General features: G+C 39.0%; 2 protein-coding genes across 9 annotated transcripts in view; one reads left to right on the forward strand and one right to left on the reverse strand.

Annotated features, from left to right (window-relative positions):
• Positions 1-6,214, forward strand: part of LOC138755468 (uncharacterized) — a 73,684-nt gene extending 67,470 nt beyond the window's left edge. The window contains exon 5 of the transcript XR_011352315.1: positions 1,451-6,214. The gene's annotated coding sequence lies outside the window, so the exon portion shown is untranslated. The remainder of the gene's footprint in view (positions 1-1,450) is intronic.
• Positions 1-17,290, reverse strand: part of lyn (LYN proto-oncogene, Src family tyrosine kinase) — a 108,268-nt gene that overhangs the window by 26,871 nt on the left and 64,107 nt on the right. For all 8 annotated transcript variants that reach the window (XR_011352313.1, XM_069921471.1, XM_069921474.1 and 5 more), the window contains 2 exons: positions 13,900-14,082; positions 12,030-12,106 (listed from right to left, as the gene is read on the reverse strand). Coding sequence is in view for 7 of the 8 variants with exons in the window: in XM_069921471.1 (XP_069777572.1) it covers positions 12,030-12,106; positions 13,900-14,082 (260 nt within the window). In the remaining variant the exon portion in view is untranslated. The remainder of the gene's footprint in view (positions 1-12,029; positions 12,107-13,899; positions 14,083-17,290) is intronic.

Raw genomic sequence — 17,290 nt, forward strand, 5'->3', positions numbered from 1 at the left:
AAAATATCCACAAATAGTTGATTCTATGTAATTAAGAGAAAGAAACAATTGAAAATCTAAAACAAAAATCAGAAAATGCTGGAAAATCTAGGTTGGATGGCATCCATGGAAAAAGAGCCAATGTTTCGAGTCAAGTTCATTTCACCATAGGGCAGAAGGCATAGGCGAGGGCAAGGGCATGTAAATTAAAGCTGTAAGTTTGGGTTGGAAACAGATGATTTTGTGCATGAAACATTATGCAACAGACTAGAGGGGCTGAGATGGCCTGTTTCTGTACTGTAATTGATATATAGTTAAGGTACCTTCCTGTATTTCAGCTACACCATCAGCCAATTTCATGTTAGCATGTGGAGATAATATGTCAGAGAATTTGCAAGTCATGTGTAGTGACCAGCAAAGGATGGCTAGCATAGAAATAACCTGATAAGCATCAGAATTTATTGTCATGAACACATCATGAAATTCATTGTTTTATGATAGCATCATAGGGCAAACATTTATGTAAATCACGGTACAAAATTTAAAAAAGTGCAAGAAATAGAAAAAGTCAAAGCAAAACAGTGTCTGTGGTAACCCTAATCCTAATCTTAATGTTCATTCAAGAATCCGATGGCAGAGGGAAAGAAACTGCCCTTGTGCCTCCGAGTGCTCATCTTCAGGCCCCTGTACCTTTCTCCCGATGGCAGCAGTGTGAAGAGGGCATGGCCTTGGTGGTGTGGGCCATTGTGAATAGAGAATGCTTTCTTAAGTCTCTTGTAGATGTCCTTAATAGAGTAAAGACCGGTGGTTGTGATGTCACAGGCTGAGTTAACCCTCTGGAGTTTTTTTTTCTTGTCCTGAGCATTGACCCCTCTGTACCAGACAGTGATGCAACCAATCAGAATGCTCTTCACGATATGCCAGTAGAAGTTTCTGAGATTCTTCAATGACATACCAAATCCCCTCAAAATCCTTACAAAGTATAGCCGTTGGCCAGCCTTCTTCATGATTGCATCGACATGGAGCATCAGCAAATGGGAATAAAATGTTGAATGAATGATCCCAATTTCATAATTGACTAGAGGGGTCTTAGAACTAGTATCAAAATATTTCTGGACATCACATTGTGCACAGACATGTGGACTGATAGGCCTGGTTCTATGCAGTACTGCTTCATTTGATCAATTGTTTTTATTCCAGTTCTGTGTTTTTGAGACCTGTATGACTCAATACAGAAAGAATGTGGTTAATATGTTAAGCTTCTTCCACCATTAACACCGAGCTTCTGTGTTGTCCCAACAGACAGACAAAGTTCTTAACACTCGAGTTTTTCATCCATTTTGAGTTCCCATTGTCCACAATGTGTACGATTGTAGATGTTACACTTTAAGGAAGTTCTGAAAGCATCTTGAATTATTTCTTCTGTTCACCTGCCACAATGTTGCTCAGTATTTGCTTGTTTTGTAATTAGATTTGAAAGTCCATCACACTTTAACCGCTGATCATCAAAAGCCCTGCTCTAAAAAAGAACGAGAACAGGTGGAAAGCTCCATGATGTGGAGCTTCTTCAGTGCTGACGAGCATGCACCTGCTGAGGATTAAGAACAGGGATAATCTGAGCAAGAACAGAGAAAGGGAACATATGCTGGAAGGAAGACTTCAAAGAGCTCCTCAACCACAACTTTGACTTTGATGAGAATTCCACAGCAAACTCTCCTCTCCAACCTCATCACTACCTTGACCAGCTGTGAAATAGGTCTCTCATCAACAGAAAAACAATGAGGATATTATATCCTAACTTAAATTCTGGAAACTGGCAGAGCGAAACTTCACTCACAAGTTCACCACTTAAGTCCATGTGTGGGAAGAAGTGGACATGCCAGGGAACCTCAGAGACACACTCATAACCATCCACAAGGAGACAATTCTGATTGTTATAAGTACACAGGTGTGTAATTGCTAATCCTTCTCAAAGTAAAAGCATTGTCTAGAGTGGTAATTACACAAGGGCAGCAGTGTTGTGCCATAAATTTGTATGCCAAGATCAGACCATATTCTTCAAATCATCATTCAATAGCAATCAACTTCTACTGAAGGTATTGGTATCAAGTTCAAGTTTATTATTATCTGACTGTACATACAGAACCCGATAAAGCAGCATTTCTCTTGACCTTTGTGCATACACATAACACACATAATACATTTCTCACAAATTCAGCACTTAACAATCACATACTTGTGTTAAACATAATAAAATAAATATGTATAAATAATTTACTCAGTTTCATTTATAGACACCAAGGTTACAGGATACTGTTCATCAATCTCACAGCTTGCAGAAAGATGCTACTCCCTAGCTTGACAGGCCTGATTTTGATGTTCCAGTGATGGATCCTGGATAATTCTTTGAGCTTTATTTGAGCAACGCTCTTGGTGATAATTCTTTGAGCTTTATTTGAGCAATGCTCTTGGTGAATGTTGTCAATAGATGAAAGAGAGACCCCAGTGATCTTCCCTGCTGCTTTAATGATCCTCTATATTGACCCTGGTCTAAGGCTTTGCAGCCACCTAAATAGACAATGATGCAGCCTGAGAGGACCCTCTCAATACTGTTCCTGCAAAAGGTTGTCAAGATGGGGGCTGGTAGCATTGCCCTCCACAACCTCCTTAGGAAGTGTAAGTACTGATGTACCTTCCTAAGGAGAAAGTGTTGTGGGTCCAAGATAGGTCATCTGTTATATGCACAGCAAAGATCTCTGTGCTCTCCACCATGGAACCTTTGATGTGTAATGGAGAGTAGTCAACATGCTTCCTCCTGAAGTGAACATTCTCTTCCTTTGGACCACGTTGGGACTCAGGTTGTGATCTCACACCATTCTGTTTTATTATATGACAATAAAAGAATCCTAAGTCTTGTAAACTGATTCATCATCGTTATCCAAGAAGCCAATGACTGTTGTATAATCTACAGACGATGATTCTGTTTGAACTGAATCTGGCAGTAAATCTAGCTCAATGTTAATTCTATGAACTCCCTGAATGGAATCATTTATGATCCCAACTATGCTGCATCATCAAAATAATCCTATATGAATATACTGCTTTCACATACCTGTGGAATTCAATACCAGCTTGGATGAACTATTTCAGTAGGAGCAATTGACAAATCTAGAAATGCAACCTCAAGCTACTATCTTTCCGAGAACTAATCTATTACTCATCGGTTTTATTTTTAGATTGGGAAGAAAAATTGCAACAATTTAAAAAAATGTCACAGTTCTGGTTAAGGCAAGTGTTGCAATGATTTTGACAAAAATTTCTTTCTATTTTGTATTCAAGTGGATAATTTGCCCTTAATCCAAATGAAGACTACAGATCTCATTTGTGGCAGGACCTGTGCTGCTCTGTGCTGCTTAGAACAGTGTCTGAATTTAAGTATGCAAGTGAGACTGTTGTGGGTTTGTTTGGAAAGAGGAGCTGTACAGCCAAGTGGAAACCTATCCCAAAGTTCCTCAAATCTACTGGGCACATTGAGGTTATTGTAATGCCATCAGACTGGGTGTGTGATTAAGGAGGATCCTGTCAATGAATCTTCCGATGACACCCAAGGACTGTTTCGCTGTAGGTTATAGAGAATCGAGCTGGAGTCCAGCACTGGAAACCAGTTTCAAGAAACCCATCTTCCTGTAATACTGACCCTCCTTAGAAAACTTCAGGAAAAGATTGCCATGCACCGAAGTGCAGGAGAAACTCACGCAGCACCCATAAGAAGTAAAAGACAGTCAACATTTTCGGACCTGATCTCTTCATCAGGAATCTGTAAAAATCAGTAGATGCCCAAACAAAAGGTTGGGGGGAGCAGCGAGGAGGGAGGAAGGGGTAGAAACATAGGCTAACAGGCAAGAGATGAAAGATAGATGAGAAAGGAGCTGAGAAATGATTGGGGGAGAGGACTAAGAAGGTTAACTCTGGTAGAGTGAAGGGCTGGGAAACTGGGGAAAGGAGACAGAGGGGTAAGGAAGGAAAGAAAGAGAGAGACCAAGGAAGGCAGGTAACTGAAATTGGAGAATTCGATATTAATGCCACCTGGTTGGAGACTGCCAAGATGGAATACAAGGTGCTGTTCCTCCTAGGATGGGTTCAGGCCCAAAATGTTCATTTCCTTATGAATGCAGCACTTTTGTGTATTGCATTTCAGCCAAGCATCTGCAGATTTTCTTGTTTAACACAAGGACCAGATTGATGTGGGAAGGGATTGAAAGGGAATGGAGGTAACAGACTCATCAATTACGACTACAGTGCAATACATAAAAGTGCTAGAGTAACTCAGCAGGTCACACAGCATCTATAAAGGGTATCCAATGTTTTGTTTCTGAGCCCTTCTCAAGGTATGAGTACAAACAGACATGCACCTGAATAAAAATGTGGGTGATGGCGAGTGGAGAGGAGGGAGGAAGGGGCAGTGGGAGGAGTACAGGCTAACAGGCAAGAGATCATAGGTAGATATGGGTGGGAGAGTACACGAGCAAAAATGTAGAGAAGTGAGAGGGGGAGAGGTTAGCTCACTTTTGTGTATTGCAACACAACCCCAGTGACTGCAGACTTTCCTGTTTTCACTAGACTGGGTTGTACTTTGTTATGTTGCTCGAACAGCTGAGTGAGAACATTTGTATGTATTATATACAGCAAGTATCAGTGATGTTTAGATCAGCAAGTCTTCATTTTTTCCTAGTTCCTCTTTTGTGCAGCACTAATGGAAATTCTGAGCTCAGTGTTATTTTTGCTAATTATTGCATCTAAATAGAAGAAGCAAAATTAATGGTGGTAAAGTGTCAGAAATAGCAATGAATTCTCCGAATTCAATGTAAATTTTCAAACACTGTGGGGACCTTTTTCGAATTAGTTTTATGAAGATAGAACTGTTGACTAATGAGGTAATTTATCTATATTTTCTTTTTTTTGATTAAAATGTGGGGAACCTTGAATGAAATGATATGATTTAATTGTAATGTATCTTTTTGAATTTTAACATATATCCATGTATATTTTTGATGTGAAATTTTAATGTTAATAAACATACTGAAAAGAAAAAGAAATAGCAACAAATTCCAAAAATAAAGTCATTCTAGTCTGTCATTTTGGGAAATGTCCATATTCATTACATTCAATGTAGTTTACTTCAAGAAGGGAAAAAAATATTAAATTTAAGTAAAATGAAGGCAGACCCTCAGAAAAGTTGCTCCCAGCAACTTTAAGCCACACTTGTGAATATCTGAGGGCTGGTGCACAGATTGATAGAGCTATCCCACAGATTGATCAAGCAACAGCTTGATAATTATGCCAATATGTCAAAGCACTGCATAGCACTGCATCAAAATGCTTGGGTACGTCTTGCCCTATTGGCAAAATGCACCCCATATGGATGACAACCCAATAACATACAGAACAACACAGGGGTATATGGGAAGAGTGTTCCAAGGAACCTTCAGCATTAACTCATGTAGAATCATGACATTAGATCTTTGACAAAATCTTTTCCCCTTATTTAGCAGACAATTTAATCCATCTTCAGGTTAAACAATACTTGAAAGTGTTACTGAGAGTGATTAGGGAACAGATTCCACTTTGAGCAGGGAATTTTAATTCCTCCGCACAAGAAAGGCTCAGTAGAATCAACATTGAACAAAATGGCCAATACCTGAGGGATGCAGCTCAGACTCTGGGGAACATAATAAATATCCAAGTGGGACAAACCTATATGATCTCATCCTCACCATTCTATCCATTGATCCCTTTTGGGATACTGTTGTTATTTTAATTTTTTAAAATTTTTCACATGATGAACCATATTAACCAAAATACACACAAACATTTCCCTCTTGAATCTACACAGTGTCATTTTCTCCCCTTTTACCCCCTCCCTTCCCTCCCTCCTTCCCACCCCCTCCCTACCCACTCAACGTTCAACATGTACAATACAATAAACCCATTAAACAATGTCATCACACAATGAAAATAAACAAGAAAATTGTGTCATCTACTTTTACACACTGGGTCAGTTCATTTCATCTTCTTCTCATTCTATCATTTTAAGGGGTGGAGGTCTGCGGTAGATCCTCTCTGTTGTGTTCCATGTATGGTTCCCAAATTTGTTCGAATACTGTGATGTTATTTTTTCCATTTATTCAATTCTATGTACCATTGCTGTATTCTCAGGCTCTCTTCTGATTTCCAGGTTGACATTATACATTTTTTTTGCTACAGCTAAAGTTATCATAATAAATCTTTTTTGCGCTTCATCCAGTTTGAGGCCTAATTCTTTACTTCTTATATTACTTAGAAGAAAGATCTCTGAATTTTTTGGTATGTTGCTTTTTGTGACTTTATTTAATACCTGATTTAGATCTTCACAAAACTTTTCCACTTTCTCACATGCCCAAATTGTATGTACTGTTGTTCCCATTTCCTTCTTGTAGCGAAAACATCTATCTGATAATATTGGGTCCCATTTATTTAACTTTTGGGGCGGGATATATAGCCTGTGTAACCAATTATATTGTATCATGCGTAACCCCGTGTTTATTGTATTTCTCATAGTTCTGGATCATAGCTTTTCCCATTTTTCACTTTTTATCTTTATGTTTAGATCTTGTTCCCACTTTTGTTTTTAAGAATTATTATAGAGCAGCACAATTAAGATACCTATCAGATTTTTATCAAACAAGGGAAAAACCAGATTGGACCAGGTTGGAGCAAGATAAAACAGGAGAGAAGGTACCAGAACATATACTATATAAATGGGATGAAAGACTGGTGCAATATAGAAGTTCACCAATACTGCACCATCTGCTCAACATTTGGAAGAAGATTCACCGTAGAAAGGAAAAAAAGCAAGTTACAAACTACCAAAATTATTATTGACGCAAAATCAACTAATCCCTTTCACAATAGATAACCTTTAGAGAATGGGAGAGAAAAGGGATCAAAAGAACAGAAAATTGTTTTTTGGGAAATAATTTATTATAATTTGAACAAATGAAGTACAAATATGCTATAACTCACAGTACAATGTTTGCATACCACCAACTGAAAACCTACTTAAAGGACAAATTGGGAAGCAGGCTGAGGTTACCAGAAGGAAGCAGCTTTGAATATGTGATTACAGACACAATGATAATTGAAAGATTTATAACAAACATGTACATCAAACTGCAAGAGAAAGAGAACCATGAAATAAGTTGTAAACCCAAACAAAAGAGGGATACTGTTGTTTAAAACAAAGAATTGTTACCAATTTCTCCAGAACAGTAACAGATGGTCACCAAACACTGTCTTTGCAAGCAACTCTAGTATCCAATGCAAATAAAACACTGCTGCTTCAACTGCTGGTCTGTGTGGTAATGGTGTTTTGACAGTACCATTACTAACAGAACTGTGCAATTTTAACTTTAAAGTGTTATGGAAGTTAGGTGCATCATTCAAATTAGCAGCTCTGACTCAAAAATTTACTGTGCTGTGCATTACTATTAGAAACAGATCATCTAGAGGACACCTGCAGAAATCACTGTTGAATGTGTTTTATTTAAAAATTGAACAATTTTATAAACTTGGATCAAATAAGGTCTGAAAAAATGCTCCATTGATTTGGAAAAAATGCTCCATTGATTTGGAAAGTATTCATTTTGCAAAAGAGAAAAGATAGCATATAAATTATACGCATGATTAATTCTCAGCAATGAAAGAAAATACCAATAAATAAGTACCAAAATACAATTAATTGTGGCAGGGAGGTAAGGTTAATAAGAAATCTCAGCCAAAAAACCATGTGCTTCCTTAACACTAAGTCTGCAATGTTCCAAGAACCAGGTGACTGACTAAAATGTTGTATTTTACATTTTTCAATTAAAAAAAAATTTAGACATACAGTCTGGAAAAAAATTACCGATAACTTAAGGAAAAAATATCTTCCAAAAAATTTGGGAGCCATATCTAAATTTAAAGGAGCAAAATTACAGTGTGGACCTGCGTGTCTCGCCACTCTGCCTCCACCATCTATCCTTCTACTGAGGGAGGGGTGGAGGGGTCCATTCCATCCAAGTCAAGAAAAATGTAACAGCTTAGGTACCGGCTGTCGGGCTGTGACAATCCCTGGTGTGTTCCCTACCTTTGTTGTAGGTGCCTTGAATGTTGTGTGTAACTGTGGTTTGTTGGGGAAGGGGAAAAATGGCTTGGACTCGACGGTGAATTTTGTATATAATTGATAAATGTGATGGCCACATGGAAATACAATATTGTGGCCATCATTGAAACTTGGTGGCAGGAAGGGCATGTTTGGCAGTTAAATATTCCAGGATTCCATTATTTGAGGCATGATAGAATGGGGGAAAAAAGGTGAAGGAGTTGCATTGCTTATTAGAGAGAACATTACAGGAGTGCTATGGCAGGATGATTTGATGGGATTGTCCACCAAGGCTATTTGGGTAGAGTTGAGGAATGGCAGAGGCATGAATATATTAATGGGACAGTATTATAGACCACCAAATGGGCTGAGGGAATTAGGGGAGTAAATTGGTAAGGAGATTGCATATATGTGTAATAAACATAAGGTGGTAGTTATGGGAGATTTCAACTTTCCTAACATTAACTGGGATGCCTATAAAGTAAGAGGACTGGATGGGGTAGAGTTTATTAAGTGTGTTCAGGAAAGTTTTCTTAATCAATATGTAGAAAAACCAACTTGAAAGGGGGCAGTATTGGATCTCCTATTAGGGAATGAGCCAGGTGAGGTGACAGAGGATTGTGTTGGGGAACACTTTGGGTCTAGTGATCACAATACTATTAGTTTTAGGCTAGTAATGGAAAAGAAGAGGTGGGCCAAAGGTTGAGATTCTTGATTGAAATAAAGCAAATTTCAAGGGGATGAGAAAAGCTTTGGAGGGTGTGGATTGGGACAAGATATTTTCAGAGAAGAATGTAGCAGATAAATTAAAGACATTCAAAGGAGAAGTTCTGAGAGTTCAGAGTTGGTATGTCCCCGTGAGGATTAAAGGAAAGGTTAGAAACTGTAGGGAGCTTTGGTTTTGGAACTTAGTTCAGAGGAAGAAGGATGTGTACAACAGGTATAAACAGTAGGGAAGGGATGAACTGCTTGAGGAATATAAGGAGTGTAGAAAAAATCTTAAGAAAGAAATTAGGCTAAAAGGAGATATGAAGCTGCTTTGGCAGGCAAAGTAAAAATAAATCCAAAGGGTTTCTATAGGTATATTAAAAGTAAAAGAATGGTGAGGGATAAAATTGGACCCCTTGAAGATGAGGGGGGTAGGCTCTGTGAGAAGACAGAGGAGATTGGTGAAATTTTAATCAATTTTTTTTCTTCAGTATTCACTAAGGAAAAGAATATTGAGCCAGAAATATGGTAGGGAGCTCATGGATAATATAAGAATTAATGAGGAGGTAGTGTTGGCTAAGTTGAAAAAGATCAAGGTGGATAAATCTCCAGGTCCTGACAAAATATTCCCTTGCACCCTGAGTGAGGTTAGTGGACAAATAGTGGGGGTGTTGACAGAAATATTTAAAATGGCATTGGCCGTGGGGGAAGTGCCTGAGGACTGGAGGGTGGCTCATGTTGTTTCCCTGTTCAAAAAAGGAGATCCAAAAGTAAACCTGGTAATTATAGGCCTGTAAGTCTGACATCAATGGTGGATAAATACCAACAGTATCTGACAGATGTTTTCGCTGTAAGAAGGAAACGGGAACAACAGTACATGCAATTTGGGCATGTGAGAAAGTGGAAAAGTTTTGTGAAGATCTAAATCAGGTATTAAATAAAATCACAAAAAGCAACATACCAAAAAATCCAGAGATCTTTCTTCTGAGTAATATAAGAAGTAAAGAACTTGGACTCGATTTAGATGGAGCACAAAAGAGATTTATTATGATAGCCTTAGCTGTAGCAAAAAAAATGTATAATGTCAACCTGGAAATTAGAAGATAACCTGAGAATACAGCAATGGTACATAGAAATGAATAAATGTATTCCATTGGAAAAAATAACATATAATTTAAGAAATAACATCACAGTATTCGAACAAATTTGGGAACCGTACATGGAACACAACAGAGAAGTCCTACCGCGGACCTCCACCATCTAAAGTGACAGAAGGACAGGACGACGAAATGAACTGACCCAGTGTGTAAAAGTAGATGCCACAAATTTCTTGTTTATTTTCATTGTGTGATGACATTGTTTAATGTATCATATATGTTGAACGTTGAGTGGGTGGGGAGGGGGGTGAAGGAGGGAGGGGAGGGAGGGGGAAAAAGGGGAGAAAATGACACTGTGTACATTCAAATGGGAAATGTTTGTGTGTATTTTGGTCAGTATGGTTCATAGTGTGTAAAATTCCACCTCTGAGCGGAATGCCGTACAAAAAGAAGTGAAAATAGTACAGTAATCACAGGCAAAACCCTCCCCACCATCGAGAACATCTACAGGGAATGCTGCCATCAGAGAGCAGCAACAATCATCAAGGAACCGCAGCACCCAGCACATGCTCTGTTCTCATTGCTGCCATCAGGAAAGAGGTATAGGTGCCACAAGGCTCACACCAACAGGTTCAGGAACAGCTGCTACTGCTCAACCATCAGACTCCTCAACAACAAACTCAGATTCACAAGGACTCTTATCTTACTCATTATTTATTATTAAACAGTTTGTTTACATTTATTTCTTTGTTTACATTACTCTCTTTTGTATATGCATCTTTTCTTTAGTTCAGTTTTTTTTGCACTTCCAATAAGTAGAAATTCTGCCTGGCCAGCAAGTAAAAGAATCTCAGGGTTGTATGTGATGTCATGTATGTACTCTAACAATGTCTGAACTTTGAACCTGGATAACTCTATAAAGCACTTGCTCTCATCTCCATTAAAATGGTTTCTCAAATGTGATGGTTTGGATTAACATAGAGCAGTGCATCACAAGAACATGCCCTTTGGCCCACAAGTCTGCTCAAGTTAAACTAAATCTCTCCTGTTTGCACACGATACATTTCTCTCTCTTTCCTGCATAGCATGTGTCTATCTAGAAGGCTCTTAAATGCAACTATTGCATCTGCTTCCACTACAATCCCAGGGAGGTCTACCACTCTGTCTAAAAAAAAAACATTTATCTCTTCCCCCTCACTTCAAACACATGTCCCCTGGATTTAAATATTATAATGAAGTAGCTTCCTTTAGCATGGAGAGCTGCAGGTGTGCCCAGACAATCTGTAGTTGTAGGAGTGACAAGAGGGACAACCTGCACATTGGTTAGCAACTTTATCTTTTTAACCAGCCATTGACATTTTCCAACCGTACAATGCTAATGTTAAAATTAATCCCATTGTTTTATGTGATAAAACATGGAATAACATTCATCTCCAATGCTGAGCAAGCATTTTGACAAGAATGAAATAGGGTATGGGGAAAAAAAGTTTGACAATAATAAGGTCAGGAAGGTGCAGCAATGCCTACACTTCCTCAGGGGGCTATGGATGGTAAGGCTACCAGCCCCCACCTTAACATTTTGCAGGAGCACCACTGAGAGTGTTCTCTCTAGCTGCATCATTGGGTAGTTTGGTGGCTGCAAATGCTCAGACTGAAAGTCAATGTAGAGCGGCCATTCTCAACCATTTTTCGGCTATGACCCCTGAACAAAGTTTATGGGCCCCCTTCCCTGTGAAGCAGTCAAGTTTTGGTTTCTTCTGTACTTCTCTCCTACTGACGACATGGAAAAAAAACCCATAAACATATGTATATTTTGTGGGGTGAAATGAAAGCGTAATTGTGCTAAACTTAATTGAAATATTTAATTTAGGAAAAACACATTTTTGGATTAAAAAGCCAAAAGACATAATTGTTGTAATAAAATCAATTTGATATTGTTTGGAAATGCAGGACTTCGGAAAAAGCTGAATCCATATTCTATATAAAGGCACACTGAAGATGAACTATACAACTGACAAGTAGAATATTTAAAGTGGATTGTATCTTATTTTCATATTGTTACTGACCTGTGCTGAGAAATCGATCATTTTTGGTAACAAAAGTCTTTTCCCTTCCTCAGTCTTCAAGAAATCTAGTAAACTACCTATGGTTTAAGAAATGCATTAAATGAACAAAGCAGTTAAAATAAGCAATTGTTTATTTTCAAACATTTAAATCATCTTTAAATCCAAACAATTAAATTTTATTTTAGTTCAATTCATTATAGAAACAAATTCTAAAAGGATAAAAATATATTTACTTTGTCTGGTGCTTAATATTTGCAGTTTATTCACAGCATGTGCATGTAGCTTTTTGTTAAAGAATTTATATCATATACTTGTTGCCCTCAAAGTTAGAACAGCTTGGTGCTGAGATTCACTCTTGGTCAATAGCTCAAGTTAGATTCATACAAGTCAATAACAATAATGTATATTCAGATGTGAACATTAGATTTTTCCAGTCTCTGGTAATTCACACTCCTCATACTGTTCCTCCCACTCATACTCGCCCATTCATCTAATTTTCTTCTCCCTTTATGCACTTTAACAACCTGCTCCCCTACCTGGCTCCGTCTGCCCATCATTCTTGTTCCAGCCTTTTACCAGTCTCTATTCCACCTGCCTCATACCTCGTACACTGGCATTCTTTCCCCCTGCCCAGACCTGATTCAGGATCTCATCCTAAAATGTCGACTTACACACTTCCCTTCCACAGATGCTCTTTGACTTGTACAGCTCTTCCAATATTCTGTCTTTGGTTGAACACGGTTGAAAGTTTTTTGTGTATACTTTGCCTTCTACTTTCAACTTTTAATTCCTAATGTGTACATGCAATACCAACATTTTAGCATGTTATTCCTCCCTTTTTGCCTGATTAACAAGAAATAACTGGAAGGGAGGAGATGGAGGTAGAATGAGGAAGATGGGTCGAGAAAATAAATCTGTGATGGACACGTTAAACCTGTCAAAACGTAGAATGGCATCTCTGCATTGACTGTTGGTTGTCATTTTCCTTCATTGCTTGAGCATTTTGTACACTATGAAGAAGACCATTTCCGACTAAGATTCTTCTGGACAAAGGTTTACTTTAGCTTGAGAAAGATGATGAGGAGGAGGAGGAGGAGGATGGGGCGGGGCTTATATTTATACCTTTCTTACATCCCAAATAAAAGAAAATTAAAGAGCCAATTTATATTGTTAGGTAAAAACATCATGAGCTGGGAATGTAGAGGGAGTCACCCAGTGCTGGGCCGTAACAAGATGCAGTTGTGACCTTGTACTCTCAAGATAAGAGTGGGGATGACAAATTGATGTGCAGGAGGCTAGCAGAGAGGGACAGCAACAGTTTATTCATTGGACAATGTCATTTACTAAGTACGTATCCTAAGGTATATAAAAAACACCACTTGCTGATAACGGCAGAATGCGCCTTCTCCAACTAACACTGTTAGTTGCAAGTGTTACAATCCGGCAATAAAGAACAAAGAACCTTGATTTCGACTCAGTCTGGTGTCCGACTCACTCATTCATGAACAAAGCAGACCTAACGATATACAATAAAATTAATTCTCAGCTATTTTATCATTAAATTTGTTCAGAAGATATACAGATTTAATCTTATTATTGCATAATTAGCAATGAATTTGGGCTGATTTTTTTTGAAACTTGATTAGTTGAAGTTAAATTTTCTTCATTGACTGTGCCAACCCAAATTCCCAGTTGCTTATTATTAAGATGAGGTTGAAGACAAATTGAGAAGAGGAAAATCAAATCCTAAATTCCAACAAATTCAATGGAAGGATTATTAAACAGTAAACAGACTTCAGAGCTTGGCCTATAGCAATAGTTTGACCTATTCGATCATTCTGGTGCACGTGGCTCTACACTCCAAACTAACCTTTGCTCATAAATTCAGCGATGATATAAATCGGATCTCCTTTGGTCACCACCGCGTAGAGCCTCACCAGTCGATCGTGTAAGAGTTTTTTCATGAGGTTGGCTTCTTCGAGGAAGGCTTCCACAGACATGGTGCCTGGTTTCAAAGTTTTGACAGCCACCTTTGTAGCATTGTTATAGTAACCTGAAGCATAATTGGAACACAAGCTCTTGAGGAAATGATGCAATAGCAAATGATTAAACATATTTCATTGCAGCGTTGAAAGTTAGTTTATTATTAGAAACACAAATCATTGAGTTTGTTGTACTCGCATCATGAAGTTCAGATATTTGAAGAAGATCGTCAGAATAAATGATTGCGGTCAGTGCCGGGAATCAAGAGGATCTTGGATTAATGTCACAGACAGATCAATGGTTTGCAATGATTGGTCAAATTTTTGGTGTCTGCTATTGCTCAGTTCAAGATAATAATCAGGACTCATTCAGGCACTCTTAAAAACAACTGCAGAGGTTTCCCCACTGCTCTCAGCCTGCACCCACTCGCAACTATTCAGCTAGGACAGGCAACGGTACCTTCACAATTGAAGATGTTGGAATCCACTACACTACACTGTATCCAATTGCTGCCTCCAACCACACCTTTATCTGATGTACCCCTCTGTACTCACCATCCCCATCAAATGTCATCCTTGTGTCTTTTTCCTTTTAGGAACCCGAGAAGTAGTGGAACAAGGCAACAGCAATAAAGGTATAAGTGAATGCAAGACATGATGCTGAACAGGATAGGCCAGTGGTTAGATGTTACAAGTAGCAGCCTGCACACAAACTCCCCTTCCTTGAACTCAGATGAAGGTTTCGGTGAAACAAGCTGTGGACGTTATTGAGTACGCACAAGTACATTTGGAAACTTGCCAGAAATACTTTCGGTAGTGAGGAACAAGAAGGAGCACAGCACTAAATTACCCCAGGCCTTTTGATCTCCTTGTATGGATTTGCTGGTCAATATGTGGTGATACAAGTACATGTATATATGACTGTCAGTGGGTAGCTGGCCCGTCCCCCACTGGTGACTCACTCCCTGGTAACTCTTCCCATTGTGACCCTGGAATAAAGGTCGACCTCCCTCTCCCTGTCCTCAGTCGAACTCTTGGAATCAGGCCAGCTACAAATCTAAAGTGTACTAAAGCCTCTCGTTCCTCACTCTACAGCTTTGGAGTCATTGCTAGAACATATCACAACAGCTTTTGTACACTTGTGATTTAAGTACCTGATATTTTGATGGCTGGCGTTGTAGCTTTCATGACAGCAAGCAGCAGCCATCAAACTCTGCTACAAGATCAGCTGACTGCCATCAGAACTGTGGATACTAGTGTTGCCAACTGCTTGTGGAGTTTCATGGTTGCTCAGCTACTCATTTTCCTGTAGATTATTAGGAACACTCGCCGTGTTAGCAACAGCATCTTCACCGAGCTCCAAATCTATAGTCTTTTCTCAGAAAGACAGCATTTACCTGCAAATCACTGGAACCTCCACCCACACCTTTTAGCATGGAGAGCTGCAGGCATGCCCATACAATCTGTAGTTGTAGGAGTGACAAGAGGGACAACCTGCACATTGGTTAGCAACTTTATCTTTTTAACCAGCCATTGACATTTTCCAACCGTACAATGCTAATGTTAAAATTAATCCCATTGTTTTATTTGATAAAACATGGAATAACATTCATCTCCAATGCTGCGCAAGCATTTTGACAAGAATGAAATAGGGTTTTAGCAGTCAGCTAAATTGATAGCGACTCAGTCAGACCTGCAGGGATCTACAAACTCAAAGCAATGCTCCAAGGTTTTTTTTGCAGTCTCTTCTACCCATTGGCAAGGTCAACACCTCACACCAGCTCTACTGCAGTCACCATAGGATTGCAAAGGGACCTAGAAAATGGACACTAAAATGATGCACAAATAGGATTAATCAATTCGAAGCAAAATATGTGATTAAAACCATTGTTTCAAAATGGATTTTACATTGTAATCATGTTAGCAAGTAGGGAATTGGAGATGTGGTTGCTAGTTTTAGATTCAGGAATGACAATCGCTATGGAGATTCAGCACTTCAACAACATACAAAGAATTTCATTTTTTTACAGATAGAGCATAGCAACAGGCTCTTGCAGCTCACTTGCACACTTCATCCAAAAACACCCAATGACATTTATCAACCTACTGAGCCCATATATCTTTGAAATGTAGGAGAAAACCAGAGCCCCTGGAGGAAACCCATATGGAAACACCTTACAGGCAACAGTGAATTCAAACCTGCGTCACTGGCACCATAATAATGTTGCACTATAACTCATTGTTGATTCTATCTGCCTGTGATTGAGTTCAGAATTGAATGTTACTAAACAGCAGAGCATTCACATGGCCATTCTTCTAAAGAATGATTTAAGGGTCACCTTCTCTGAAACTTTGTTGCTTCGAGATTACATTTTAATTCACTGTATTCCCGACTTTAACCTTCAGTCTCCACAAGTTTTCAATCATTTAAATTCTGTTGCTCATGCTCCAACTCATACTGATTCTTACTTGGCCGCTACTTCTTTCATGCCAATGTAAAGCCTTGATTTACAGCTTGGATTTCAAACCCCTCTGTGCCAGTTTCTCCGTATCTTAGAGTGCTGCCATCAGATTGATCATCTACCCCCCACCTAATTTCAGCCTCTTGAATATATTCAGGGTTTATTGTTCACCCTTGGTGATTGTGCATTTTGCTGCCAAAGCAAATTCTGGACTTCCCTTCCCAGATTTCTTCACCTCTGTTACATTATTCAGATGGATTTTTAAAAGTGTATACATATTGCTCATGGGATATTTTTATGCTATGTAATGTGGAAAACAAAATCAAACTACAGTTTTTTTTGGTCCAGAAATATTTAGCTACTGTGTCTTAACACAAGACATTGCTCAGACTGCAACTAAAAATGAGAATTGGGGTCAGAATATCAACAGCAGTTAGTGCAACGCTATTACAGTGCCTGCCACATTGACCACCGCCAGTGGGCTGACATCGTCTCCAACCGTGCATCTTGGCGCCTCACAGTTCAGCAGGAAGCAACCTCCTTTGAAGAAGACCGCAGAGCCCACCTCACTGACAAAAGACAAAGGAGGAAAAACCCAACACCCAACCCCAACCAACCAATTTTCCCTTGCAACCGTGTCTGCCTGTCCCGCATCGGACTTGTCAGCCACAAACGAGCCTGCAGCTGACGTGGACATTACCCCGCCATAAATCTTCGTCCGTGAAGCCAAGCCAAAGATTACAGTGCCAGCGACCTGGATGAGAATCCAGTGTTGTTTGTATGTTCTCCTGTAACTGTAGGTTTCCCCCACTCTTCA

This window comes from Narcine bancroftii, chromosome 2 (assembly GCF_036971445.1).
Source record: "Narcine bancroftii isolate sNarBan1 chromosome 2, sNarBan1.hap1, whole genome shotgun sequence".
Lineage (NCBI taxonomy): Eukaryota > Metazoa > Chordata > Chondrichthyes > Torpediniformes > Narcinidae > Narcine > Narcine bancroftii.